Genomic DNA, 27709 nt, shown 5'->3' on the forward strand with positions numbered 1-27709 from the left:
ATGGCCGCGGGCTCTGTCGCCGCAGCGGCGCGGGGGGACCGCAGCCCCGCCAGCAAGCCCGGCCGGCGGCGCTGGGCCCCGCGGGGCGGCGAGGAGGAGGACGCGGATGAGGAGCCCGCCGTGCTGGTCCTGAGCTACTTTTCCCGGCCGCCCTTCCTCAGCTTCGGCCGGCTGCGTGTGGGCGCCTCCCGCACGCGCCTGCTGGGCATCGACAACCCCAACGATGATGATGCCGAGGTGGTCATCGAGCGCTTTCCGGCAGCTGCCCGCGGCTTCAGCATCGAGCACCGCCGCTTCTTTGTGGAGGTACGGGGACACCCGCCAGGGGACGGGCGGGAGCTCTGGCGGCCGCAGGGCCGGGGGCTCGGGAGGAGCTGCCCCGGGGCGATCCGCAGCCACCCGGGACGCGGGGCGGCCGCGGGCCCAGAGGTGCGGAGGGCGGTGCGGGCCGCGCGGTTCGGCCCGAGGGGCGGCGGCTGCCGGGCATGGCGGGGTCGGCCCCTCAGGCTGGGGGCTGTCAGCTGTGCAAGGGCGCTGCAACCTGCTCCATCAGAGAGGTGTTTGCTGTGAGAATAAAAAAATGAAATGAACTGCTCTTCGAGAATGTTGTTCTAAAGACAGAGACCTGTCAAAAAGTTTCAGGGCGTATGTTCAGGAAGAGGGCTGAGGGAAGAGAATGCCGGTTCAGTGTTCTGCACGTTCATTAGCTGACACAACGGAGTGCAAGACGTGTTTAAAATAGGATTAAGCATTTACGATGCTTAAGGAAATGCAAACTGTGGCCCATCCAATCAGTTCCAGTTTTTAAAAGAACCGTTTAGAGGAATATATATCTGTAATTATCTACACTGTCCAAAGTGTTTGTGAGAGAGGAAGAAACGCTCTGGACATGTCTTGCAGCAATGGGCTTATAAAACCAGGGTGAAGTCTCACTGCACGGTGCTTGAATGATATGTTCCTCTAGGAATTAATGAATAGAAAGCTTCATGACTTCCTTGATAATTTGCGGTGTCTTAGTTTTTGTTGAAAGACTTACATGTCAAATTTGACTAAAAACATTTACACTTATGGTCAGCTAAGGTCCTAAGTTAATCAACCTCTGATTATTTGTCCCACGATAATTCTCTCAAAGTTACTCTGGAGGACTTATTTGGTTAATACATGCAAAAATTATGTAATTTCTTCTTACCTTTACTCGCACCTTCTCCTTCTACTGTGTGTTATCTGTATTCTTTCTTGTTTTCCACTGTAGTTTGATTCAGAAGTCCTTTCAGTAAGACAACATTTTTGATAGGGGTTGCTTAAATTTACATTCCAAGGAGGGAAAATTGACATTTAAACATTTAACAATTTTTTATCATTTCATGTTGCCATAATATATATTCTATATACTGCTCATTGTTTGGTTGATTACTTGATCTTCAATGTTGCCAAAGTGTACCTAAATGCTAAATATTAAATATTTATTTCTTTCCAATAGTCAGGACAAAGAATATTTGTTTCTATCACGTGGACACCATTAGAAGAAGGAAAAATCAGAGAACTGGTGACTTTTGTTGTTAATGATGTTGTAAAACATCAAGCTGTGCTCCTTGGTGCTGCTGAACAGCCCCCGAAGAAAAAGGTGAGTGTGTGTTTATTGTATCTTAATTCTGTTACTTTGGCATCTCTGATGCAAATATTGTTTTTATCACTAGAAAATTTAGTGAAGGAGAGCTATAAAGTGATAAATGATGCTGTGGAAATGATGCTATGCATTGTCCTCAACTTTTTTTAGCTGTACTGATAAACTACAGCTTAAAGAATATAATTGAAACATGACCAAATAAATGGTTTTCATGCCTGCAAATAAGGTATTGTGAATTTTTGATCAAGAGTTCTTTTAATAGTTCTTTTAAAACTCTAAAGCTATGGGTATGCTAGTAATGTTTACTTTTACATGTAGAAGAATTTAGAAAGCCACCACACTAACTTTTACGTATGGTTCTTTTTCAGAAGAGTCTTTGGGAAACATTAAAAAAGAAGAACTCTTCAGGAACATCTGCAATAAAAGCTAAGAAGAGTACTGTAGAAATTAAAAATGTTAATAAAACATTTCAAGTTTCTCAGAAGGTGGCTAGACTTAGAAGTCCCCTTCAGTCTTGTGAGAATCAGAGCACAGAGCAGAATGGTGCATCCCAAGGAAATGGCTCTCTTGCTGGCTCAGAGAATCAGCTGCCTCCATCTCCCATTGCCCCAGGGCCAGCGGAACATGGCAATACTGTTCACACACCACTAGCCCTGAGAAGGTCTACTGCATTTGGGGATATTGCTGCCTCTGGAAATAAAGAGTTGTTGCCCGAGACAGACATCTGTAACATCAATAAATGTGTTACTGAGCACAATCAATTGCAACCTGAGAGTGCCTCCAGTTCTGCTGGATTAGCACAATTGCCAATTTCAGATGATGGAGGGGTTCTTAATTTCACACTCTCACCAGTTTCCACTCCAGAACACTCAGCCTCTGTGCCTGTTTTAAGTACAAGGAGAATTTTAAGTCCAGATGCTTTTGTAAATGACAATTATCAAGTGGATATTGATGTAATAGAACACCCTATTCCAATTCTGTCACCTGATCAATTTGTGAAGGACATTTTGTCAAATAAACCATCAAAGACTCCAAAACCTGAGGCAGCATTAATAATGTCCACCACAGAGACTTATGTTATTAAGAGATGTCTACCTGCAAAATGGAAAAAAGATGGAGGTGTAGAGACAGAAACACGTGTTCACATAGAACACAGCTTAAATGAAGTCTCTGTGCTGCATGATGTAAAATCACAGGCATTTGATTGTGACAAACCCAAGAAAGATCAGTGCAGTTTTCCTTCTGCGGAGGAACTGCAGACTGACAATCCCTCTCAGAGAGAGCGAACAAAAAAGCGTCCAATTCTTTCTGCCACTGTCATAAAAAGTAAGCGTGGTGCTGCTGAAGAAACAAGAACAGAAACCCACCAGCCAAAATCTAAAAAATGCCTTAATAAAGCAATAACGGGATGTGCTAATGTGGTGCCTGGACATATGGAAGCAGAAAGATCTAAACAGCTGCCAGTTACAGCTCCCATTTCATCTGAAAATAAGTGTCACACTGACAAGGTAAATTCATCTCCTACTGGATCAACTTCTTTGTGTCGTAAGAGGAAGAGTGAAGCATTTGTAGGAAATAGTAAAGTTACAGCTCCAGTGCATGTGGAAGAAGTGGAAAGAAAAAGAGCTCTTACCTCTAGCGCAGACAATCAAACACGCATGGCCAGAGGACCATTGGCCTCCAAACCCACCAGTGGAGAGAGAGTAGGGCAGAGGAAGAAAACTGGTGAGCAGTATTTCCTTCTTTTACCATTTTCTTAAAGATCCTTTGGTTAGGAAATGGATATAGCAAACTGAACTGTCTAGCAGCAGTCAGCAATGTTTCATATCTCTGAAATGTGAGCTTTTGCAATTTGTTTTTTTTAAATTTGTGGGTTTTTTTTAAAATCTGTGTTTTAAAAAACTGAAAACTAGGTTGGTGTTTTGGTTATGTAATTGGCTTCAAATTTACTTTATTCCTGTGTAAATTTGTTAATGACAATAATAGTTAAAGTATCTAAAAGCTCTTGAGCAGAGACCTTGTTACATAAATCAAATTTTCTGGAAACTTACTGCACAAGATTTGTCACTTATACATTTACCATTGTGAGTGTTTGTCTCCATTGCTGTTGTCACATATTTTCAAAGTAGTATCATGAAGGTTGGAAAAGATCCCTTGGAACATTGAGTCCAACCATTAACTTGGCACCACCGTGTTCACCACGAAACTGTAACACTAGGTGCCACATCCATACACCTTTTCAACACTTAAGGGATGGTGGTTCCACCCCTTTCCTGGGCAGCCTGTGATAATTCCTAACCACTCTTCCAGTGAAAAAGTTCCTCTGTCTTTTTCATTCTGCCTGCTTTTTACTGTCTGTGATTAGTCAGCCTTGTGTAGTTCTCTCTGCCTTATTGTTTGCCAATACTTTATTGCTTGGAGATCAGAAAACGCTGACACTTGTGTTTCAGCTTATTTTCGATTTTTTCTAACTGTTCCAACCCCAAATGTGCTCTGGAATGTGAAAAGAATGAGGGCCTGGGACTTAAAGATGCATTTAATTTGCAAAATTTAACTACCAGGAAAAATTAATCATAGCTTTCAGATCAAAATAGCACATACTGCTTTCTTCAGTTAAGTGATCTGTTCTGTGATCTGGATTTGATTTGGGGCTTTCAGTAGTGCACTTCAATGTCAGGCTTTTTAAGATGGGTTGTGTCAAAACAATGTGCTGAAAGTATTGATATGCAGCAGGAAAAGGTGTGATATCTACCAGGTTATTTCTAACAATCCATCAGGATAAAGCTAGATGGGCTGGACAAGGGCAGAGTAGAGGGGAACAATCCCCTCCCTTGACCTCTGGCCACCCCTCTTTGACACAGCCCAGGTTTCAGTTTGCCTTCTGGGCTGTGGGTGCACACTCTTGGCTCATGTCCAGCTTTTCATCCACCAGAAACCCTAATTCCTCCTCTGCAGGGCTGCTCTCTCTGGGTTCTTCTCCCAGTCTGTTGTGCCAGCTGCAGACGTGCTGGGGGTGTGCTCGATCTCTGTCATTGATAAAGCATTAAAGAGCACCAGTCCCAAGGCAGATCCCTGAGGGACACTGCTCATCACCAGCCTTCACCTGGGCATGCAGCCATGGACCACAAGCCCCAGGCTGCAATTCCTTATCCACCCAATGGTACACCCTCCAAATCCATATCTCTCCAATGTGGAGATGAGGGTGCCATGTGGGTCCATGTAGAAGGCTTTACAGAACTCTAGGCAGATGACATCAGCTGGTTTCCCTTTTGACTGTGTCAGCCACTCCATTACAGAAGGCCACCAGACAGGTCAGGGACAATTTGTCCTTAGTAAAGCCATGCTCACTGTCTCCAATCACCTCCTTGTCTTATATGTGCTTTAACATCACTTCCATGAGGATCTGTTCCATGATATTCCCAGGCACAGAAGTGGAGCTCACCAGTCTGTAGTTCCCTGCATCCACACATCTTCCTTCCTCCCCTTTTAAAATCATCAATATCTTTTGAATGGTTCATGGGGAATTACTCTAGTTCTGTACTTTAGAAGTGATATGAACTTCAATATGTTAACTTTCACTGACGTATTTGCTGTTGATAATTGTGTGTTAATGCTTGTAGGTTCTTCACTTCAGAAGGCACCTAAAGCTACCAGGAGAATTAGTAAACCTGTCCCTGGATTGGCCCAGTCCCACCTGACATTTGTGAAACCACTGAAAACAGGTAGGCAGACTCCTGGTGTTTGGTAAAACGCTGAACAGAGTGTCACAATTGTACTGCTGGTGTCAGGTGAGACCTAACTGCTTAGAACTGAAATAGAAGATAGTATCTGAAATGAATCAATACCTAGTAGAACAATGTATGTAACCTTCTGTTTTAACTACTTATAAGAAAATTGGTTGCAGCACATGGTCAGCTAAAAGTAAATGTTATTTTTTCCAGATTGGCCTGTAAGTCTAAAAGCTGTATTACAGTTCTGCTCCCAGCTTTAATAGATTTAACTGATGGCTATCAGTTAAATGCCTCTTCCATATCTGATAACATTTTAAGGCAACAACAGAATACCTCAGAAGAGAAATTTTCTTCCCAGCAAGATAAAAATTTTGCAGAGTTAACAATACTAAGTTGATCTGACCAGAAAAATGCATCTATAAAATGGTTCTTCCTGGATGCAATCCAGTTCAGTTTGAGTTTACCCCATTGCAAATGGCCTGGGTTCTAGGTATCTTGTCTTAGCTCTAGGGCTGTAACAACTGAAGCCCTGTTTTGTGGCTGAAGTTTATTAATAATCACTGATCCACAAGTCACTGAAGATTTTAACAATTTGCCTTTTTGGCTGTAGTGCTAAATGGAATGTCAAGCATTAATCCTTTCCAGAATTAAATGCATATTGGTTATCTAACATTTCAAGAACTGCAAAAACTAAAGTTTTTTGTTGTTCTACTTTTTTTTTTTAGTCATCCCTAGGCACCCAATGCCTTTTGCTGCTAAAAACATGTTTTATGATGAACGTTGGAAGGAGAAGCAGCAGCGAGGTTTCACCTGGTGGTTAAATTTTGTACTTACACCTGATGACTTCAATGTAAAAACAAATACCTCACAAGGTAAGAGTACACCAATTTTGTCTTCCCATTTTCTTATGCTTTATGTAATATACTTATTAACAGTAACAAGTAGTAGTACTCATTTCACACTAAACCTTTTCAGAGTCATGTTGTCTTATTTTGCCCCTTCTGATCAGTGTGGATGGCTCACCAGCTCATGGCAAGCACAGCACAGCACACCCCTGCATGTGGAGGGTGCTTTACACCAAGAATACACTGGAATGTGTGGCTGTGGTACTTCTCAGTGGGTGGTGAGTGGGGAATCCCCACCTGCTGGAAAATATTATAGCCGGCACTTTACTAAAAGGATAGAGCAAAAAAGTAGGCTATCTTTAGCTTCATTTGGAAAAACCAAAGATGGAACCATTAATCTTAAAACTGAATTCCTAGCACTGCTCACTTATGAAATAAGTGTTCTTATATTTAATAGTAGACTAGTATTCTTGTACTTGACAACATATGTGTAGTGCAACAGCTGACAAGCTTCCTGAAGGATAAATCATCAGTCAGAATAAAAATAACAAAACTTCAGCTTCAAGAGGAGAAAAAATCAATGAGATGTGCAAAGCTACCTTTATTTGAGATGCAAATGCTTGTTCTTTGTGCATGTTTAAACAGTAAATGCAGCTGCTCTTATCCTGGGGGAAGAGAACCATCACAAAAGGAGCCTTCCTAAGGCACCCACGAAGGATGAGGCGTCGCTGAAAGCGTACACGGCCCGGCGCAAGCTGAACCGGCTGCGGCGCGAGGCCTGCCGCCTGTTCACCTGCGAAACCATGGTCAGGGCTGTGCAGAGGCTCGAGGGGGAGATCGAGAGCAGGCGCCTGCTGGTGCGCAGGGACAGGCACCTCTGGAAAGACATAGGTAAGAGACTGACACCTGGGATGGGAAAAGGGCTATTCACACACTCAGTTTGTTTAATCTGAAATTGGTTAATAGAAATTTTTGCATTAATCTGAAATGTTTGCTGGATCTAATATTAAAAATGCTTTCTTGCAGGAGAGAGGCAGAAAGTCCTTAACTGGCTTTTATCTTACAACCCTTTATGGCTGCGTATAGGTCTGGAGGTAAGTTCACTGTGTGTAGTCTATAATCTAGGTTTAAAGGACATTTAGTAATTCTTTTAGTAGAGGTTGTTTTGGGTTTCTTTATATTGTCTATCATACTAATTCAGGTAGGTTCAATTCAGTTGCAGCATGATGCATATGTTTTAATTTGTTACAACATACTTGCTTTAAAAAAGTTATTATCTTATTTAGAAGTAAAATATTTAATCAATGATAGTGGAACTTAATTCCGTGGCCAATAACACAAAAGCATTTCCTTTCAGTTTCACTTTACTAAACTGGAAAAAAATGTGGTCATCTTAAAGAAATTCCTGATTGGTTTCTCAGACATGGATGACCATACATGTTTTGGAATTAAATTAGATCTTCTGAAATTTCCTTTGGCTTTACCTTTGGGACTCACTTGAAAACTGTTTGATATTTAGAGATCAATTTCCATTCATTATTTTAGAGATTCAATAATGTATATTGTTCACTAAATCACACAGTATTTAAGGTAACTTTTAACCCTTCTGCTTTTTCCCCTTCTTTCATATTAGACTATTTATGGAGAACTGATAGCTTTGGAGAGTAACAGTGATGTTATGGGTTTAGCAATATTTATCCTTAACCGCTTGCTGTGGAACCCTGACATTGCAGCTGAATACAGACATCCTGTCGTGCCCCACCTTTACCGGGAAGGTAACAACTGCTTCCAAAACAATTTATTTGTAGCACCTCATTTTTAAACTATCACTTACTGAGTTCTATAATTTCAGGTCATGAAGAAGCTTTGTCAAAGTTCACACTGAAAAAATTGCTGCTGTTGGTTTGCTTTCTGGATTGTGCCAAACAGTCCAGAATGATTGACCATGACCCCTGCCTCTTTTGTAAGGATGCAGAGTTCAAGGTGAGAGCTGGGATTTGAGGTCTTCCTCCATTGTTGTCCTAAGGCTCAGTGCATAATTTTTTAATTGATTTTAATCTGACAAAAGTTAAAGTTATGTGACTTGCTAAAAATAATTAAAAAAAAAACCATGTAATTTTAAGAATTAGACAAGGAAATATGAAATGTAATTTGGGAGGTACAAGGGATGAAAGCTGTACTCTGATTGACAAATATTGTAGTGTTAATATTTTTGTTTGTTTGTTTGTTTTAACTTTAGGCTAGCAAAGACCTTTTGCTTGCATTTTCCCGGGACTTCCTGAGTGGTGAAGGTGACCTTTCCCGCCATCTGGGTTTCTTAGGACTGCCTGTCAGTCATGTTCAGACTCCTCTGGATGAATTTGATTTTGCTGTAACAAACCTGGCTGTGGACTTACAATGTGGCATTCGTCTTGTGTGCGTTGATTCTACTGAAATATTTATTTTCTTTTATATCATATTTAATGTGAGCTCATCAGAGGCATTAAACCATGCAATTACCTTTGTTAGGAGAACAGTGGAGCTTCTGACCAAAAACTGGAGTCTTTCAAAACAACTGAGAGTTCCTGCAATCAGTCGGCTACAGAAGATGCATAATGTGGATATTGTTCTCAATGTCCTTAAAGAGCGAGGAGTGCACTTGAAAGATGAAACTGGTAAGGCCTAGAAATCAGGGTTATTCTAAGTGCATCAGATATAACTACTGCACACTTTAATCCCTTGTTTTATTTGATAGGTGCTTCAATTGACTCCAGGGATATTGTGGATAGACACAGGGAACGAACGTTAGCACTGCTGTGGAAAATTGTCTTTGCCTTCCAGGTACTATTCAATTGATTATTGTGTTTGGGTTTTGCTGGTTAAAAAGGAGTAATAATGAAAACACCACTCTTCCAGGAATATTTGATGTCTGTGCAAGCCTCTACTAATCAAATTTTAAACTGAAATGATTTGCTTTGTGCATTCAAAGCTTCATGTAAACTTTACTAAACTGCTCGTTGTTCCCTAACAATAGAGCTTGGATAATGTTGTAACTGTGCTTTTTCTTACACATTTGTTCAAGTTTCTGGAAAAAAGTGAGTTTATGCCATATAATAGCAAAATTGATACTTAAAAGTAAAATAATGTTGATTTGAAACTGCAGGTAGACTCTTAGTAACTGAAAAAGATATTTTGAGGTTACACTGCTAGGCAATTATAGAGTAATCTCTGAAGCTATAGCTCTTCTACTTTTTCCTGCTTTTATCTGAAACTGTTGATGAAACATCCTTGAAATAAGATTTCTTAGGCATTACTGCAATGACATTTCAAAAGTTAGTAGAGGAAGTCAAAATAGTTTTCTTAATTTGTTTTAAGAGTTAACTTGAGTCAGAGGGTATTTTAAAAATAAGTGTCCAACTGACAAATCCAGTTGGAAGGAACATAACATTATGAAAGGCAGAATAAGATAAAAGTTGAGGTGGAATTTCACCACTAAGTAGTCAGGAATGTAAGTGCAATGAAGTATATGTAAAGCAAGAATATTAAAGACTTCAGCCAAAGAACTATAACTAAGATAGACAATATAATAAAAATCAAATGTAATTATTTTCTTTCTTGAGTACTGTTGCACTATTAAGTAGTTAACTTCCTTCAGTTAGTTCTTCTGATGCATGTGCCACAGTTGCATTTTGCTTTTGATCAGAGAAATAACTTGAATGAGCAGTGGCTTTATCCAAGCCCTGTGGATATGCTGCTTGTTCTCCAACCAGCTCAAGTCTTTTTGGAATCCCTTAAAGGAGGAGGATTGGTACATGGGCTCAGTGGAACTGCGGGCAAGACTTTGAAATTTTTGTTTCCTCTGATAGCACATTGAAATTACACAGGGAATTGCCCTGTTTCTCCCAACTATTAACTAATGCAGTAACTCTTTTACACAGAACAGCGGAAAGGGTAGATTTAGGGGTTTTTATCTGCCATCTATGCTGGCAAGTCCAGATTATCCGCTACTGATTGTGAGGCAGATGCTGCTAAGGGGTGAGTGTAGATTCTCTTTAAAATGCCATGTCTACATGCCAGCAGCTGTAATGCAGGACATGTCAGACTGTTGATTTGTCCATTTTTTGTTTTTCTTCCTAACAGGTGGATGTTTTTCTGAATGTGGAACATTTAAAAGAAGAAATTGAGTTTTTGAAGAACACACACAAGACAAAAGCACTACTGGGTGCTACGAAGACTTCTCAAAATTCTTTTAGAGTACAGAAAGACAGTAGTAACTTCTCATCTCAGACTTACAGTGAAAATGTGAAGCTGCTGATGGCATGGGTTAATGCTGTTTGTAGATTTTACAATATCAAGGTAAATAGTTTTATGTACCCTTCCACAAGTACACCCTGTGCTGTTGTAATCCTTAAAAGAGCAGAGTTCTTCAAACCATCAAATATGTAGTAGAAGTCAATGGCAATTATTTGTTATTATTCTTCTGGAGTCTGTTTAATCTGATTTGAAGTAACCATTATTCTGTGAGTTTAACTGCACCTCTCTTTTTAAACAAATCTGAGCAAAAAATTTTCCCTTCCAATTAGTCTTGTGCATACCCATGCTTTTTTAAAACTTGAACATTTTTTGCTGGAATGGAAATTGTTTGTGGACTTTTACTGAGTCTTCATTTTAAAAGTATTTGTGCATAGAATTTCCAGTGTTTTTAAAAGCTATGAAAACTAAACTAAATTTTGGGCTAAGGTCAGTTCATCTCCTCAGAGATCTTTGTTTAGAAGGGAAATGTTTGCTCGTTCCAAGAAGGGAACTCTGGTCAGAGACCTGACTGGTCAGAATACAGTAGCACCTGCTAGTCTTTCTGAAGAGTAAAACAGAGCCTTTAGGACTGATTCAAATTCAGAACTTATTTCTACATTGAAAGTGTAATCCAATTACTAGTGTAAAGGTATCTATAGAAGTTTATTTGGGATCCTGCTGTAGAAAGATTGGTTTCATAAATTTTTCCCTTGTAGATTCAGTGTATAATGACTCACGCCTCTTTTGTTTCTGGGGTCTCACAGCTGTGTGTCGCTGTACAGTAAACGTTCAAAGGAAGCACTAGCTACCTAAATTTTTTTGTGTTAGAAAATAATTTGCACTTGGTCACATTTAAAGGTACAAGAGAAGAATTCTATATCCAGTTTATACCAATTGACTAGTACAAAAATTCAAGGAATTTGTATTTTATTTAACAGGTGGAAAACTTCACAGTGTGTTTCTCAGATGGCAGAGTATTATGTTATTTGATTCATCACTATCACCCCTGTTACATGCCTTTGGAAGCTGTGTGCCAACGAACAACTCAAACTGTAGAATGTTCAAGAACTGTTACAGTGGGACTAAACTCTTCCTCCTCATCAGAGTCTGACACTTCTCTAACTGCTGTGGAAGAAACATTTGATCAAAGTGAGTTATTTGATGTACAGAAGTTTATGTTAAATCTATTTCTTTGCACAATTTGATTTGACTAATATTTTATCTTTACAAAGCTGTGACTCCCTCAGTCCTATACAAGGAACTCCTGGACAATGAAAAGCAAAACTTCCAGCTGATCAATGCTGCAGTTTCTGACCTAGGCGGGATACCAGCAATGATTCATCATGCAGACATGTCAAATACAATTCCTGATGAGAAGGTAAAAATGCCTTTAGAGTTGATATAAATGTGTTCTGCCCTTGTGTGAGCGTGTCCTGCTCTTTTGTAGAGCCTTACCCTGCTGTGTTGTGTTTTTCTGCAGGTTGTTATCACCTACCTGTCATTTCTGTGTTCACGGCTCCTCGATCTTCGCCAAGAAACCCGAGCTGCACGAGTAATTCAGGCTGCTTGGAGGAAGTACAGGCTGAAAAGGGAACTGAAACTCTTTCAGGTATTCTTTGCTTGTGCAATATTCATAGCTTCTACATTAAGAAAAAAGATAATATAAATTCAATGGAAAATACAGGTCTGTTGGACTTATATTGGCATTTAAACTAATGAGTGCCATTTCTATTATAAAAATATGTGGCCTTCTTGCTGGTGTAATCTACTAAACTCCACTTTTCTTTTAGACTTCTGAAGTACCTACTTCAGAAGGTGTTTAGAGGCTACTGTTATTTTTTTTGTGTGTCACCCCTTAAGCTCTTCTCCCACTATTTCAAATATAAAATAGTTGCACTGCTTCCTTAAAACTAAAGGAATAGTTAATCCCTATTAATGTCTATAAGATGAGAGGAGTAATTGAACTTCTGCATGGATTTACTATTTTTGTTAAAGAGCCAAGCTTCACCAGTCTTCTGAATTAAATTTTATGAGTTCTTATGTTCTGTATCTTGATTTTCTGATGGTTATACCAGATTTAGTGAAGGTTTTAAAACTATGGTACCTTAAGGTTGTCTGTGTCTTGCTGGGTTACATATTGATGTTGAAACAGTATTCAAGTGAAATATTCTGAGAATCTGTGGTGTGGAAAGGGACAGAGGTTCTATCTAGGCTTTTTCATCTCCAGTTTCTTTACTGTATAAAATCTACCCAACCTTAACAATGATGACAAAACACTCCCTTTACAACTCTTTTGAAATAATAGTAAAGATGCTGGTAGGGAAGAAGCAATCAAAACCAAAACCCTTTAAACATTGCAGGCATTATTTTTATTAATTAATCTTATAATGTGTACATATGTAGTATAATTTTATGAAATTGATGTTGATAGTTATTCAAATAAAAAAAATGAGTGAAAATTCCATAGGTAATATTCAGTGGAAATTTACTCTTTGTAGGAAAGAGACAGAGCTGCTCGGATAATTCAGAAATCTGCAATGAACTTCTTGGCTCACCGGCGCATCCTGAGGAGAGAGAATGCAGCCATTTTCATCCAGAAGCACTGGAGAGGTTACTTGGCCAGGAGGACTCTCTTCAATCTGAAAAAGGCAAAACTGGAGGAAGGCAGAAATAAATCTGCCACAGTCATTCAGGTAATACAACCTAAAGCAAGATTACACAGCAAGGAAACCCCTTGAAACCTCTAAGAAAGAGCCTCGCTAAGGTCCATTTGTGCTGCTTGCAGCAATTAATGCTTTCATGAAATGTAATACTTTTTTAAAATTTTTTCCTCCCTCTGCTTTTGAGAGGTTTAGTAAGTTTTTCTCTCTAGGGAGGGATGGTAATGTGCTGTTAAATTAACAATTATTCCTTCTTGGTGAATATTTTGGAGGGACAATAAGCATTAAAACACAGGGCATTAAACATTAATGTAAAGACTCATGAGATTGTGTTGGTTTTCTTCTTTGCAGCTGCTGAACATTACTTAAAGAAGCTTTAAAAAAAATTAAAATTCCTCTCCTAGTGTTATGTCACCTGCTGTGGGCACATTCAAAGTGGCAGACATGGCAGTGGTAGATTAGGCAGATAATTCAGTTTCTCAAGATAATTTCAGCACCATTACCCTAAGATAAATATTTCACTCCTAAGTGAAATATTTTCAGACTGGATTTTAAAGAATTGCTAATTTATCAGATGGTGTAAAAGGGAATCTGCTGTTGCCAGGGCAAATTGAGGCTTTTCCCAGAATTGAAAATGCTTAAAAACCATTTAGCTTTTGCTTAATTTCCCTTTTTTAAAATAGATTTCTGGATTTGACTTCCTAGGGATTAAGAGCCAGAGATAAGCTCAGTTGGTTAGAGCGTGGCACCAACAACACCAAAGTCATGGGTTTGATCCTGGTATGGGCCATTCAGTCAAGTCTAGGACTCAGTCCTTGTTGAGATGGATGTGACTCAACACACCAAATTTCCTACAGCAATAGCCAATTTTCCTGAGTACAGTTCCCTTTTGTATGGCTTTCAGGCACCCTCATGGTTGGTCCTAATTGGCTGAATTTGGTTACACCCAGCTCACTGGCCAATGGCTGCCGGTGTCTCTGCTCATCAGGGATTGGCTGGTGTTCAGTTTGAATCTCCTGGTTCCCAGTGCCTTTTCCTAGGCATGTTTACTTCTTTTCCCTAAGGGCAGGGACTGGTCCAGTTCTAGTTAGGGTTATCTATGACTGTGAGGGCTCCAGGACAGCTGTTAGCTGTCACACCTTCCAACTCAGAATGCTCTGTGGTTCTGATGAGTATAGGAATAAGAAATCTTATAAAGTCTGAAAATGACAGTCCTTATTCATGCTTAACTCAACATATTGTGAAGAAAATACCAATTTTTTTCTTTTTTTACCTGCAGGCTTATTGGAGGAGATACTCTGCAAGGAGAAGATACTTACAGCTAAGACACTGTGTTATTTTTGTACAAGCAAGGATAAGGATGGTGAAGTCTGTTGCTGCATATAAACAAATTGTTTGGGCTACTGTTACAATTCAGAGACATCTGCGTGCAGCTAAGTTGGCAAAAATAGATCGACAAAGATACGAAATCCTAAAGTCTTCAGCACTTACTATTCAGTCGGCATTCAGAAGATGGAGAAAATACAGAATTCAGCAGAAAATTAAAGCAGCTTTGGTGATTCAGAGTTATTTCCGAAAATGGCAATCTTCAAAACTGGCTAAGAGAAGGAGGGCTGCCCTTGTCATACAGTCTTGGTACAGGATGCACAGAGACCTGAAGCAGTATCTACATGTTAAGCAAAATGTTATCAAGATTCAGGCTTGGTACAGGTGTCAGCTGGCCAGACGTGTTTACCAGGAGCACAGAGCAAAAATAGTGACAATTCAGCAGTATTACAGAGCTTATAAACTGGGCAAAGGCGAGAGAGAGTCTTATTTGCAAAAGCGTGCAGCAGTGGTAGTTCTCCAAGCTGCTTTTAGAGGCATGAAGGCACGAGAGCTGTACAGACAAGCGAAAGCAGCGTGTGTTATTCAATCACTGTGGAGAATGAAACGAGAGAAACAGAGATTCCTGCAGTTAAAAAAATCTGTTACTATATTGCAGTCACACGTGAGAAAATACCAACAAGTAAAAAGATACAAAGAGATTAAAAATGCTGCTTCTGTAATTCAAACCCGGTATAGGGCACACGTGGCTGCTAAAAAAGCAGCTGCTGCTTTCCAGAGGGTGCGCCTGGCTGCCATTGTTCTCCAGTCTGCCTACAGAGGGATGCAAGCCAGGAGACAGGCTTGTATCCTGAGGTCTGTGATCAAAATTCAGTCCACTTTCCGTGCTCACGTTGCCCGGAAGAGATTTAAAACCTTGAGAGACGCCACGGTGAAGATTCAAGCTCTGGCAAAGATGAGGCAGGTCCGTAAGCGTTACTGTGCACTGAGGGAAGCAGCGCTTTATGTCCAGCGACGGTATCGCTCTCGGAGACATGCTCTTCAGTTTAAAGAAGATTATAGGAAATTGAAGAGAGGTTGCATAAGAATTCAGGCTCTAGTTCGAGGCTATCTTGTCAGGAAACAAATACAAAGGTGGAGGGAGGCTGCAATATTACTTCAGGCCTGCTACAGAATGAAAAGGGACCGGCAACGGTACTTGAGCATCTGTAGTGCTGCCACTGTCATTCAACAACATTATCGTGCCTGCAGAAAGACCCGGTGTCACAGGCAGGAGTTCTTGCAAGTTAGAAAAGCAGCTGTGTGCTTACAGGCAGCCTACAGGGGCTATAAAACACGCAAAAAGCTCAAACTTGAATGCAGAGCTGCTATTAAAATTCAGACTGCTTTTAGAGCTCATGCTGCACGAGTGAAACACAAGGCAATGGTTCAGGCCTCCATTGTGATTCAGAGGTGGTACAGAAATTGTAAGGGTGGTAAGAGGCAAAGACTGAACTTCTTAATGACAAGAGCAGCAGTGCTTTCTTTACAAGCAGCTTTTCGTGGCTGGAGGGTGCGAAAGCAGATTCAAAGACAGCACGTTGCTGCTACTAAGATACAGTCTACCTTTAGAAAATTCATGGCTCTGAGGAAATTCAGGCTTGTGAAGCACGCTGTGCTAACCATCCAAAGGCATTACAGAGCCAAGGTTCTAGGCCAGAGACAACGGCAAGAATACGTTCAGCTGCGAAATGCTGCAGTGCATCTTCAGGCACTATGGAGGGGGAAAGCTGTGAGAAAAACCATTCAGAAGCAACATCATCTTGCAACAATTATTCAATCCTATTACAGAATGCACATAAATCAACTAAAATACAAGAAACTAAGACAAGCCACTTTGGTGATTCAGAAATACTACAGAGCCCACTATATGAAAAAAACCCAACGTGCAGTTTATCTAAAAACCAAGGCAGCTGCATTAGTCTTGCAGTCTGCTTACCGTGGGATGAGTGTGAGGAGACAACTGAACAAACTAAACAAAGCTGCTACAACTATACAAGCTGCCTTCAAATCTTACCTGGTCAAGAAGGAATATGAAAGACTTAGATCTGCAGCCCTAGCCATTCAAAGGCGTTACCGTGCAGTTACTCATGCTAAATGTCAAAGGCAGAGGTATTTGTCTTTAAAAAGAGTCACAGTCCGAGTGCAGGCGATTTACAGAGGTGTAAGAGTGAGGCGACAGGTTCAGTGTATGCACCAAGCAGCTGTTTGCATCCAAGCCATGTTTAAGATGTATTGCATGAGCAGAAAGTATCAGTCAATGAGAATGGCAGCAATAAGAATCCAAAGGCAATACAGAGCATTTTGTTTAGGGAAAGAACAACGCAAAAAGTACTTGGAACTAAAGAGGTCTGTTACTATCCTTCAGGCTGCTTGCAGAGGCATGAAAGTCCGACAAGACTTAAAAGCTATGCACCAGTCAGCAGCAATAATCCAGTCCTATTATCGGATGCACAAACAACAGAGGGATTTCAGAAAGTTGGTGCTTGCAACCAGGCAGATTCAGCAGTGGTTCCGTGCTTGTAAGGAGAGAGATGCACAAGTTCACAAGTACATGATTATGAAAAATGCTGTACTGCACATCCAGGCTGCATTCCGTGGTATGAAAACAAGAAGGCTTATCAAAACCATGAATGAATCGGCTGTGATTATTCAAAGAAGGTTTAGAACTTTCCTTGAAAGAAAACGTTTTCTTTCCATTAAGTCAGCTGCCATTGTAATTCAGAGAAAATACAGAGCAACAAAACTAGCAAATATTCAGCATCAAAAATATCTCTCTCTCCTTAATGCCACTGTTATCATACAGTCTGCTTATAGAGGATTTGTAGTTAGGAAAAAAATGCAGCAAATGCATCAAGCTGCTACAGTTATTCAAGCAATGGTAAGAATGCATAAAATTTACACTTCTTATCAAGCACTCAGGCTTGCTTCAGTAATCATACAGCAACATTATCGAGCTTACAGAGAAGGGAAGCGTGAGAGAGAAAAGTACTTAAAAATGTACAATTCTGTTTTACTTCTTCAAGCTGCCTACAGAGGAATGAAAACAAGATGCTTCTTGAAGAGACAACATGAGGCAGCACTTATAATACAGAGAAACTACCGAATGTATAGGCAGTGCTGTCATTACAGAAGAGTTCAGTGGGCAGCCCAGCTCATACAGAGGAGGTACAGAGCCCACAGGCTCAGGAAAATTGCTGTAGAGCATTACACTTCATTGAAGAAAGCAGCAACTTGTATCCAGAGGGCTTTTCGAGACATGCGAGTGAGAAAACAACAGCGAGAAATGCACCGTGCTGCAACTGTGCTTCAGAAAAACTTCAGAGCCTTCAGAGAACGTCAGAGATATCTCTCTCTTAAAGCAGCTACTCTTGTCTTTCAGAGAAGGTACCGAGCTTTAGTTCTGGCAAAGCAGCATGCTTTGGAATATCGCTCTCTCCGCAGAGCAGCTATTCACATCCAGGCTGTGTACAGAGGTGTCAGGGTGAGGAGGAGTCTCAAGCACATGCATTCAGCTGCCAGCACAATACAGGCAGCCTACAGAATGCTCAGGGACAGAAGGGCCTATCAGAATATGAGAGTTGCAGCTATGCTTATTCAGAACTACTACCGATCCTATTTGAAAGGAAAGAACCAACGCAAGAAGTATCTGACAATGAAGAATTCCGCTCTTGTTATTCAAGCAGCATACAGGGGCATGAGGGCACGGCAGGAACTGAAACTCCTGCACGTTTCAGCAGTTGTAATACAGTCTAGCTATCGCATGTATGTACAGCGTAGGTGTTACAAACAGCTGTGCTGGGCTGCCACAGTCACACAGCAGAGATTCAGAGCCAAAATGGCAAGAGAAGCTGCCATGAGAAGTTATACAGAAATAAGAAAGGCTGTCATTTGCCTCCAAGCTGCTTTTCGTGCTAGGAAAGCCAGGCAGTTGTATAAAGCCAATGTGGCTGCACGGCGCATTCAGTCGTTCCTACGGATGTGCATGGAGAGGAGACGCTTTCTCGCCCAGAAGGCAGCAGCAGTGACGATCCAGTCCGTGTTCCGAGGCCGGAGAGCCCGGGCCCGCTATGCACTGCTCCGGAGCTCAGCAGTGGCTGTTCAGAGGTGGTACAGATCGTGTCTCAGGGCTCGTGCACAGAGGGCACAGTACTTGGCTCAGAGACAAGCCATAGTGGTTATTCAGTCTGCCTTCCGAGCTATGAAAGCAAGAAAAACAGCAAAGCAACTACGAGCTGCAAGAAAGATTCAGTCCTTTCTTCAGATGGCTCTGCAGCGTAGAAAATACATCCAGCTCAGAGCAGCTGCTGTTACATTGCAATCCTATTACTTAATGCATAAATGTAAGTCACAGTACATGAGCTATAAAAGAGCAGCAGTTGTCCTGCAGCGGCACTACCGATCGCACCTGACTGTGAAGCACCAGAGAATGGCTTACCTACAAACCCACAGGAACATTGTCCTTGTGCAGGCCACAGTCAGAGGATATATCCAAAGGAAGAGGTTTCACAAAATGAAAGAAAGCACCATTAAAATTCAGGTACTTTTGAATGAATAGTACTGGGATTTGGGTGTGTTGTTTTTCATTTGTAGGTGTTTTAAAGATTCTTGAAAACCACAGTAGAATCAGTTTCTGAAGTGTACTACAAGGCAGGTGTATAAAGCTTAGTACCGCAGCACACACAAATAAGGTTCTTTAAGACTACTGAATTTCACCTCTTAAGTATTAATGGCTTTATTAATGTTTTCTTTGATGGGAATATGAATGAAAGATCTCTTCATGAGAAGGGCACTGGTAGTGGGTATAAAGTGACATGAATGGCAAAAACCATGATTGCTACATTCCTAAGAACTCAGGTTTAGGAAGCTGTGAGTAAATCAATCATGTTAGTCTTCCTAGGTTTACTAATTGACCCTAGACTAATCAAAGTGCCTACTGACATTTTGAAGCGGAATGTAAGGAGGGAAATTTCCCTAAATCAAGGAAGGGAAATAAATAATCTCTCATAATGATTTGTGGCCCTGAGAACCCTGATCTAATGGGTATCCCTGCCCATGTTGGGTGGGTTGGAGCTAGATCATCTTTAAAAGTCCCTTCCAACCCAAACCATTCTAGCATTCTATGAGAATGTCTTAGGTTGGTTCTACTCTGTTTTTGGAGACCACATGCTCTACTTAACTGAAATCAGATGTGCTTTCCTCACCTCCATGTTTTGGGGGGATTGGTAGCTGCTTAGTTTTTTTCTGAATGTTTAACCACTACATCCTGAACAATATAAGGATGGTTACTTTCCTTTAAAGGTAGGAAAAAAGAATTACTTTTGACATTGCAAATATGTTTATTTAATTGTTGTTTTTATAACAAGCCAGTGAGTACAGCTGTACATAGAAATATGCAAACATTCCCAGCTGATGTGATGCAAGTGGTGAAATATTCCAAGTTTGTCTTTTTCTTTGAAGGCCTCTTTCCGTGGATTTGTTCAGAGGCAGAAATATCTTCTGTGCAAATTTTCTGCTGTGTTAATACAGCAGCACTACAGAGCCCATCGGATGCGAAATATTGATCAACGCAGATTCCATCAAATGAAAAAAGCTGCCATTACAATTCAGGTAATCATTAAAGTGATTTTTATTGACTGTTTGTTTGGGTTTTTTAATCTTTTGTATTTGTTTCTTCACAATGTAGTTATTTTTGCAGACTAATATTAAAGAGTGGCATTTGTGGTATTTCCCTGAATATGTTTCACTTGCTTCTGAAAACATTATCTAGTTTTGAGAACTTAAATATTTGTACTATTTTAGAGATAAAATATCCCAAAAATTGTTTCTGTTGATGTGATTTTTTTCTTTTTAATTTTGTTTATTCCATTAACAGTTCTGATTTTTTTTTTTTTTAATTTTTATTTCTCTAATAGGCAGCATACAGAGGTTATAAAGCCAGGCAGTGGGTCAGCAAAATGAGAGCAGCACGAGTCATCCAAGCCTGGTTCCGAGGTCACAAGGCACGGAAGGAATACATGTCTGTGCTCAGAGCTACCCTTGTTATCCAGAGGCACTTCAGAGCAAGACAGCTGCAGACTCGGTAATACCCCATCTGAGATGCATCATTCCACTTCTCAAAGCTTTTGTTATGTAATTATTTAGTGCTGCACTGCACTCTGTAGAACTCTTCAGGTTCTCAGGCTCTGCCCCTGCAGCATCCTTGTAACATGTGTGGATATAACCCTATTGGTGCAGGTGGGGTTGCTCTTTTGCACAAGATTTTCATTACATTTAATTGTTTTCCTGGAATGGAAGCTCCTTCACAAGTTTAAATTATGTGTACTGGGGCTCTAGAAAGAGTAGCCCTTGATCTCTTTTTCACTTCTCTCTTTTGCAAGAAAAAGAGATATTGTTCAAATTCCAGCATACAACTTTTTCTGGTTATTGTTCAAATTCCAGCATACAACTTGTAGGTTGAAAAACGATTTCATTTTGATCCACAATGGAATAGTTAAATTGGTTTATGTTTATTTTGCTATGAGATCAGCCTGGTAGCTCATCTCATTCTGAACTGTCCCATGCCAGTAGCAGTAAGGGATGCTGTGCAGTGATACAAGGTCCTCCCTCAGCATCCCTGCTTTTTAAACATCCCTGCCTATTCCTGTTAACATCCTTTTATGGACCTGTTGCATGTCAATCTGTCCAATGCCTTTCAAACTGCTGTGTCCCTCCCCAGCCTCCTTTGGCAGTAAGTTAGGGAAATACCTCCTGTGGGAAACCAGAAAGTGTCTTCTGTTTAAAATCAGTCTTTCTGCCAGCGCTGCTGGCTATTCCCATTTTCTGGCGTTCCAAGATCTGGTTGAGAACAGCTGTGCTTTCCCAATATCTATCTTAATGATTTCATAAACCATCACTGTTTTCTCATTTAAAACTGCATTTCCATGTTAGGTTTTTGCAAATGAAGTCCTGTGCACTTACCATCCAAAGAGTCTGGAGAGCAACCCGCGATGCGCGAAGGCTCCGGCAGCAGTTTCTGGCAACCAGGAGTGCTGTAGTTAAGATCCAGCTGGCATACAGGCAGTACAGGGCCAGGAGACTTCTAAGAGAGGTGTGTTTTCACTTGCAGTTTGATGTGTCATGGTTACTTGAAAAGTTTTCACTGTACTTGAGTGATTTTTGTCATCAATGTGCAGAAGCATTGAAACGGTGGAACCTGAGCGAAGATTGTTCAATCTCCAAAATATTAAATACCCTTTTTTGCTTTAAGCAACAGGGTTGATTCTTGGTTTTGAACAGTACTAATTGTTGAATTATCCCTTTATATACAGATACCAATATAAAATGCCAAATTTTCTGCTGGGTTTATTGCTTGCAAAAGATTAAGGCCATATTTTGACCCCATTTAGGTAAATGAAAAGACCTTCCAGACTGTGAAAGTGCATTTTATATAAACTGCTACTGTATGAGTTTACTTGTACTTCTCATTCCATTTTTGTTCTTATGATGGAAAAAAACCCTAGAACTAAAAATAAATGTATATTGATCCTGACATGAATGAACAAATTTTAATTATCAGTGCATTCTTTTAGTATCTTTTTCAGAAGCACCAGGCTGCATGTCTGATCCAAAATGCATATAGAGGTTTCAAGGCAAGAAGGAAATTTGTTCAACAAAAAGCTGCTGCTGTAATTATCCAAAAACATCTGCGGGCTTGGCAGGAAGGCAGGCTTCAATTTATGAAATACAATAAGACTAGAAGAGCTGTCATTAAACTGCAAGCATTTATCCGGGGTTATTTAGTCAGGAAAAAGGTTGGTATAATTCAAATTAAAACTTTGCTTTGGATGTAAAGTACCTCTAGAGCTGTTTTACCATTAATTCTGACTGGCAAGGAGAGGAAAACTTGATTTCTTGGTGTTGAAATTAAGTTCTTGTTGGCTGCTTTGAGTGTTGGTTGGGGTCAGAATAGATCAAAGACAGTTAGAGCCTTTTCTTACAATTCTTTAGAACTAAAGTAAATTTTCACTGTTGGGTGTTTTAGCTTCTGAGATCTTTGTGGCTTAGCTGTAATTGATAATTCTGTGCACATAGGCTTGCAGTGAAATTGTTCTCTGCTATGTATTGATTGTATTTCTTACAATCGCTTCTCTGTGTTACCATTTAAATTAGAGACCTAGTACTGCAGAGTGGTAGCTTACTTTAGTTCTGAGGTGATTTTCAGTATCTAATAGTGGACTATGTTCTTTATGTGGACATCCAGCTACCTCAGAGTATGAAAATTAATGATGTTCCCCATTTTGTTTTCCTTCTACAGATTTCAGAACAGAAACAAAAGAACAGACTTCTTTATTTTACAGCAGCTGTATATCATCATATCTCAGCAATTAAAATTCAAAGGGCCTACAGGCTTCACCTCACCTTAAAACTTGCACAAACCCGAATCTCATCTGTTATTATAATACAGGTTGGTCTGATTAAGGCTGAATGATTTGTAATAGTCTAACTTGTTTTCTGTGAGCTAAGCTGTAGCATTAAGACAATGTAGCTCCTTTACATGTGAAAATAAAGCTAAATTAGGGAGACTATGATTTATTATATAATGCTGCTTATACACAGCTGAGCAAGCTCTGGAGGCTTAAGCATTTTAAAGCTGAGAATGGATAGGAAAGTTTGTTTCCTTCAGACCATCAAGCTTGCCAAAGAAATCTGAGTGCTGTCTTAGCCTATTTCTTTATGTCCTCCTGGCAGTAGGAAAGTTTAGACATAACAACCTGTAAAGTTTCTGAAATGTAGAGCATCTCCTTACATGAACAATCCCTTGGGATACTGTAATTTATTTGGTTGGATGCTTCTGATCTGCCAGTGGTATCAGAGCCTGTGCAGGTTCCAGCATTTCAATGAAACCAGGTTTTACTTATCTAAAAACAATATCAAAATCAGGTCTGTATTGCTGCACTACCAAATTGTAAAAATTATTTGCAGGTCTCTGAACTGACCATTAGCTTAGTTCTAGTATGGGAAGCCAGCACTAGATAAAAGGAGAGGCTGAAATGGGAACTCTGAAATAGCTGTTCTCTGGTCACGGCTGCCGTGGCAAACTTTGCCCTACTACTTCTCCATACATACAAATCTGTTATTTCTCCCCATAAGTTAGATTTTCCCTTTAAGGCAAGAGAGAATGGATGGAAAAGGGTTTTTTTGGTTCTGATTGGGCACACAGAATCCTGTCTCCCTTCTTTGCTCATAGAAGGGAAGAAACAGAGCTGGGAAATGAGGAAAGTGGAATGGTGGTTCTCCTTAAAAGCCAACCAAGAGAGAACTCCTAGGGCATAGTAATGCTGGGCACAAGTATAAATTGAGAGAGTTACATATTTTGTCTTTTAGTCAGACAGTTGGTCTGGATGATCATTGTAGGTCCCTTCTATAACTGAAAGCCATTCTATCTATGCCCTCCTCTACCCCCTTCTCTCCTCAGAATGCTTCCCTAGTGTGTCATAGGTTGGATATTAGGAAAAGGTTTTTTACAGAAAGGGTGATAAAGTTCTGCAATGGCCTGCCTGGGGAGGTGGTGGAATCACCATCCCTGGATGTGTTTAAAACAAGACCAGACGTGGCACTCAGTGCCATGGTTTAGTTGAGGTGTTGGGGCATGGGTTGGACTCGATGATCTTGATGGTCTCTTCCAACCTGGTCATTCTGTGAATTCTGTGAATTAGTGGCTCCCAGTTAAGATTTCATTCTCCAGTCTTGCGTTCTGCATTCTTGCACATCAGCTACCCAAGGCCAGTCAGAGTCATGGACGTTATTTATGACTGGTGACGTTTATAGTGCCCATATCTATCAAAGCTCGTGTTAAAACACTCACTTTTTGTCAGTGCTCGTTTAGGGTGTGAAAAGGGAACCTAGGGGAAGAGTTCTAAATAACCAGAAGGGTGCTTTTGTTTCCTGCAGAGCTGGTTCCGAGCGCAGGCGCAGCGCAGGCGGTTTGTGCGGGAGCGCGGCACAGTGGTGCGGCTGCAGCGCGCCGTGCGAGCCTGGCTGAGCCGCAGGCACCGCGCCGCCTCCGTCATCCAGAGAAACGCCCGCACCTTCCTCGCCCGCCAGCGCAGGAGGAGGCTCGCCATGGGAATTGTTAAGTTTCAGGTAGGCACCTCTTGTGAGGAAATAACAGCTTTGGGTTTGGTTATTTTTATTAGCTGGGGTTTTTTTCTCATGGGTTTTTGGGGAGAAGAACGATCTTTGCTTTGGTCGATGACTTTATCAGTGAAATTGCAAGCCAAGTCAACTGTGGTTTAGCCATGAAAGCTGAAGGCAAACAGATCATGGAGGAATACTGAGCAGGTAATGGTTGAGATGACTTAGGTGGGAGTGTGTGTGGACTGAATATGCATGGATTTTTTTTGCCTTTCATCTTGAAAGTCCAGTTTTTGAAGATAAAAAGTATAAAGGGGCTTGACAGCTGGCCTGCAAGCAAAGCTGAGTTAATAGAAAAAATAACAACTGATGATTTTTGAGTCTATCCATAGCAAAAAAGAAGACAAAGCCATCAGCATAGAAACAGATTAGAAAAGATACATGAAAATTTTTGAAAGCTAGACTACGTGCATAAGTAGATGTTTATATGTGTCTTATTAAATTTCTGTAAAACTTTAACCAGTTATATTGATGTTAATTGCTTTGCACCAATGAATATAAGTTATTGTGATGTAGTTAATAACTGAAGATCAGCTTTGTTAAGAGTATATAAGCTAAAGAACACGCAGAAGAAAAAGCTTTTTTCTTCTTAGACCCTGATCACGTGTGTATGTCACGTCCTACCTAACAGTAACAAAAGATAAACAAATAAACACTGAGTGTTAATGACTTAAAATTTAATAGCCAAGTTCATTCAATACTTTGTCAGACTTGTGTAAAACTTTTGTATTGGTGATAAAGTTCAGTTGTCTTGTCTCTCCTTTACAACCTTTACAACTTTTTCTCTTTGTGGAATTCCTTTTCTGTAGGCATTATGGAGGGGATATTCTTGGAGAAAGATGACTGACACAGCAAAAACCAGAGCTTTAAGGCACAGTTTAATAAAGGCCAATGAAAAGAGCAGAGAAGAAAATAAACTGGGCAACAGAACTGCAATTGCAATTGATCACCTTCTAAAATATAAGCATCTCTCCTACATTCTTGCAGCACTAAAGCATCTTGGTCAGTATTTTGTTTTATTATAACTCATGGATTTTCAAAAGGATAAAAACTGGATTTTTTTTCAGCTGAGGACAGTTCATAATGATACTTAGGCTTTCTGCATGATTATAAAACGTGAGTGTTAGAGGGTATAATGGAGGGTTTTCCAGACTAAAATTAGATTATTGATTTAAGAACAATATTTAAATGGTTATGTAGAGAAAGGAACTCCTGTATGATTGCTCTAAAATTTTCTGTCAGTCCTAGTAGTGCTATGCCTAACATAAGTTTATTATCATTTTTACTGTCAGTATATGTTCTCTGTGGATCATTTTGTCTTCTTAATGTTTAGTCTAGAATATTGAAACTGTTGCTTTAAAAACTCTTAAATCAATAATTGCAGTTTTTACTTTGCACTTTTAGTTAAAAATAGAGAAAATCCTTGTTTGTAATATTTTTGCTTGAAGTTCAGAATTTTCTTTTCTCTATTTGTTTTTCTTTAATTGTTTTAGAGGTGGCTACCAGGCTGTCCCCACTGTGTTGTGAAAATATGGCCCAGAGCAGAGCAATCTTCAGTGTTTTCCTTCTGATTCGAAGCTGCAACCGGAGCGTTCCGTGCATGGATGTGATCAGATACTCAGTTCAGGTTCTGCTCAATGTTTCAAAGGTAACTTGAATTTTTTCTTCTGCAGGTTTATAAGCAGTAGGCTACTTTATTGTAGTACTTGTTTATCCACAAAATTTCTCAATAAATCCAGAGCAACAAAAGTAGTAGTTTTGAATAAAAATAGGTTCTGATTTTTCACTGTTGTTTTGAAACCAGTTATTTATTTACTTTGTAACAGTTATATGATGGTTTTTGGTGAAAAAATTATTTCATGGCCTTAAGGCATTGCAAGGTATCACAAATATTTTTAAATTTCTCTGAAACTATTCTAAGTTTTTTTCTGTATTATAAATATAGAACCAGGTTCTTTGGGTTTCTAAACAAGGGAGGAAGCATAAAAGGCACCTTTTTATAATGTTACAACTGTGTAAATACAGAAGTGGTTTGTATTGCTTGGATCCCAGTTCAGCTACAAATTTATTCTAGGGGAGAATATGGGCTTTGTTTTTTCCTCTAACCTCTTGATAAGTAATCTGTAAATGAAGGTTGCTTTAAAGATCTGACTGTAGAAACTCTCTTGTCTCTTTCTTGTTTAACAGTATGAAAGAACTACTCGAGCAGTTTATGAAGCTGAAAATTCTATAGATACTTTGCTAGACCTACTGCAAATGTACAGAGGCAAAGCTGGGGACAAAGTTTCAGAGAAGGGAGGAAGCATTTTCACAAAGACCTGTTGTTTGCTGGCCATCCTTTCAAAGGACTCTAAAAGAGCTTTGGTAAGACCTAAATGTTTTGGGTTTAATGGTTTAATTTAACATACTTTTCTTGCATGTTTTGGTGGTGTTTGTAATTTTTTTTTCTCTCCCATACCTGTTATGGCTGCAATATTAATTTTAACTAAAATCTGGTTTAAAAAAATGCATTTCCAAGCTGATGAACACACTCATATTTTCTTGATTTAGGCTGCTTTTGAACTTGCAGTATTGACTGTGTGCTGTTGTCCCCTTTCTTTCCTCAGGAAATCCGAGGCATGCCAAGAACCGTTCCTTGCATCCAGAGCCTCTATAAGCTCACAGCTCGGAAACACAGGATGGATGCAGAGAGAACACTTGTGAAGCAGAAAACAAACAATGCCTTAGCTGGGAGCTCCTCTGTTCCAGTAACTCCTCTAAGAATAAAAACAGTTTCAAGGTAAGTGCTTAAAAATTGGTCTTTTATTTCTGCTGTGACACTGAAATATTTTAATGCATGCCACTAATCTTTTCACAGGATTAAACCAGACTGGGTCTTGAGGAAAGATAACATGCAAGAAGTCGTGGATCCTTTGCAAGCAATTGTGATGGTGATGGACACACTTGGTATTGCCTACTACTGAAATGTAAATGATGTATAGGAAGATATATTTGTACAATATGTATGTAGTAAATGGATAAATGATTTTTTAA

The 27709-nt window shown here is 40.0% G+C and overlaps 1 protein-coding gene across 1 annotated transcript; it reads left to right on the forward strand.

Moving 5' to 3' along the window:
* ASPM (assembly factor for spindle microtubules) lies at nucleotides 1-27639 on the forward strand. Its single transcript, XM_066555827.1, has 29 exons — nucleotides 1-306; nucleotides 1481-1624; nucleotides 1996-3352; nucleotides 5248-5349; nucleotides 6084-6230; nucleotides 6849-7094; nucleotides 7230-7297; nucleotides 7837-7978; nucleotides 8056-8186; nucleotides 8443-8618; nucleotides 8712-8857; nucleotides 8938-9023; nucleotides 10323-10538; nucleotides 11414-11624; nucleotides 11708-11853; nucleotides 11956-12084; nucleotides 12974-13168; nucleotides 14415-19040; nucleotides 19961-20110; nucleotides 20416-20582; nucleotides 21431-21590; nucleotides 22084-22293; nucleotides 22797-22946; nucleotides 24434-24625; nucleotides 25486-25678; nucleotides 26170-26324; nucleotides 26864-27040; nucleotides 27283-27455; nucleotides 27534-27639. The coding sequence occupies exons 1-29, from the start codon at nucleotides 1-3 to the stop codon at nucleotides 27637-27639; spliced, it is 10407 nt and encodes a 3468-aa protein (XP_066411924.1).
* Nucleotides 27640-27709: the final 70 nt, after the last annotated feature.

The sequence above is a fragment of the Molothrus aeneus genome, chromosome 9 (assembly GCF_037042795.1).
Source record: "Molothrus aeneus isolate 106 chromosome 9, BPBGC_Maene_1.0, whole genome shotgun sequence".
NCBI lineage: Eukaryota > Metazoa > Chordata > Aves > Passeriformes > Icteridae > Molothrus > Molothrus aeneus.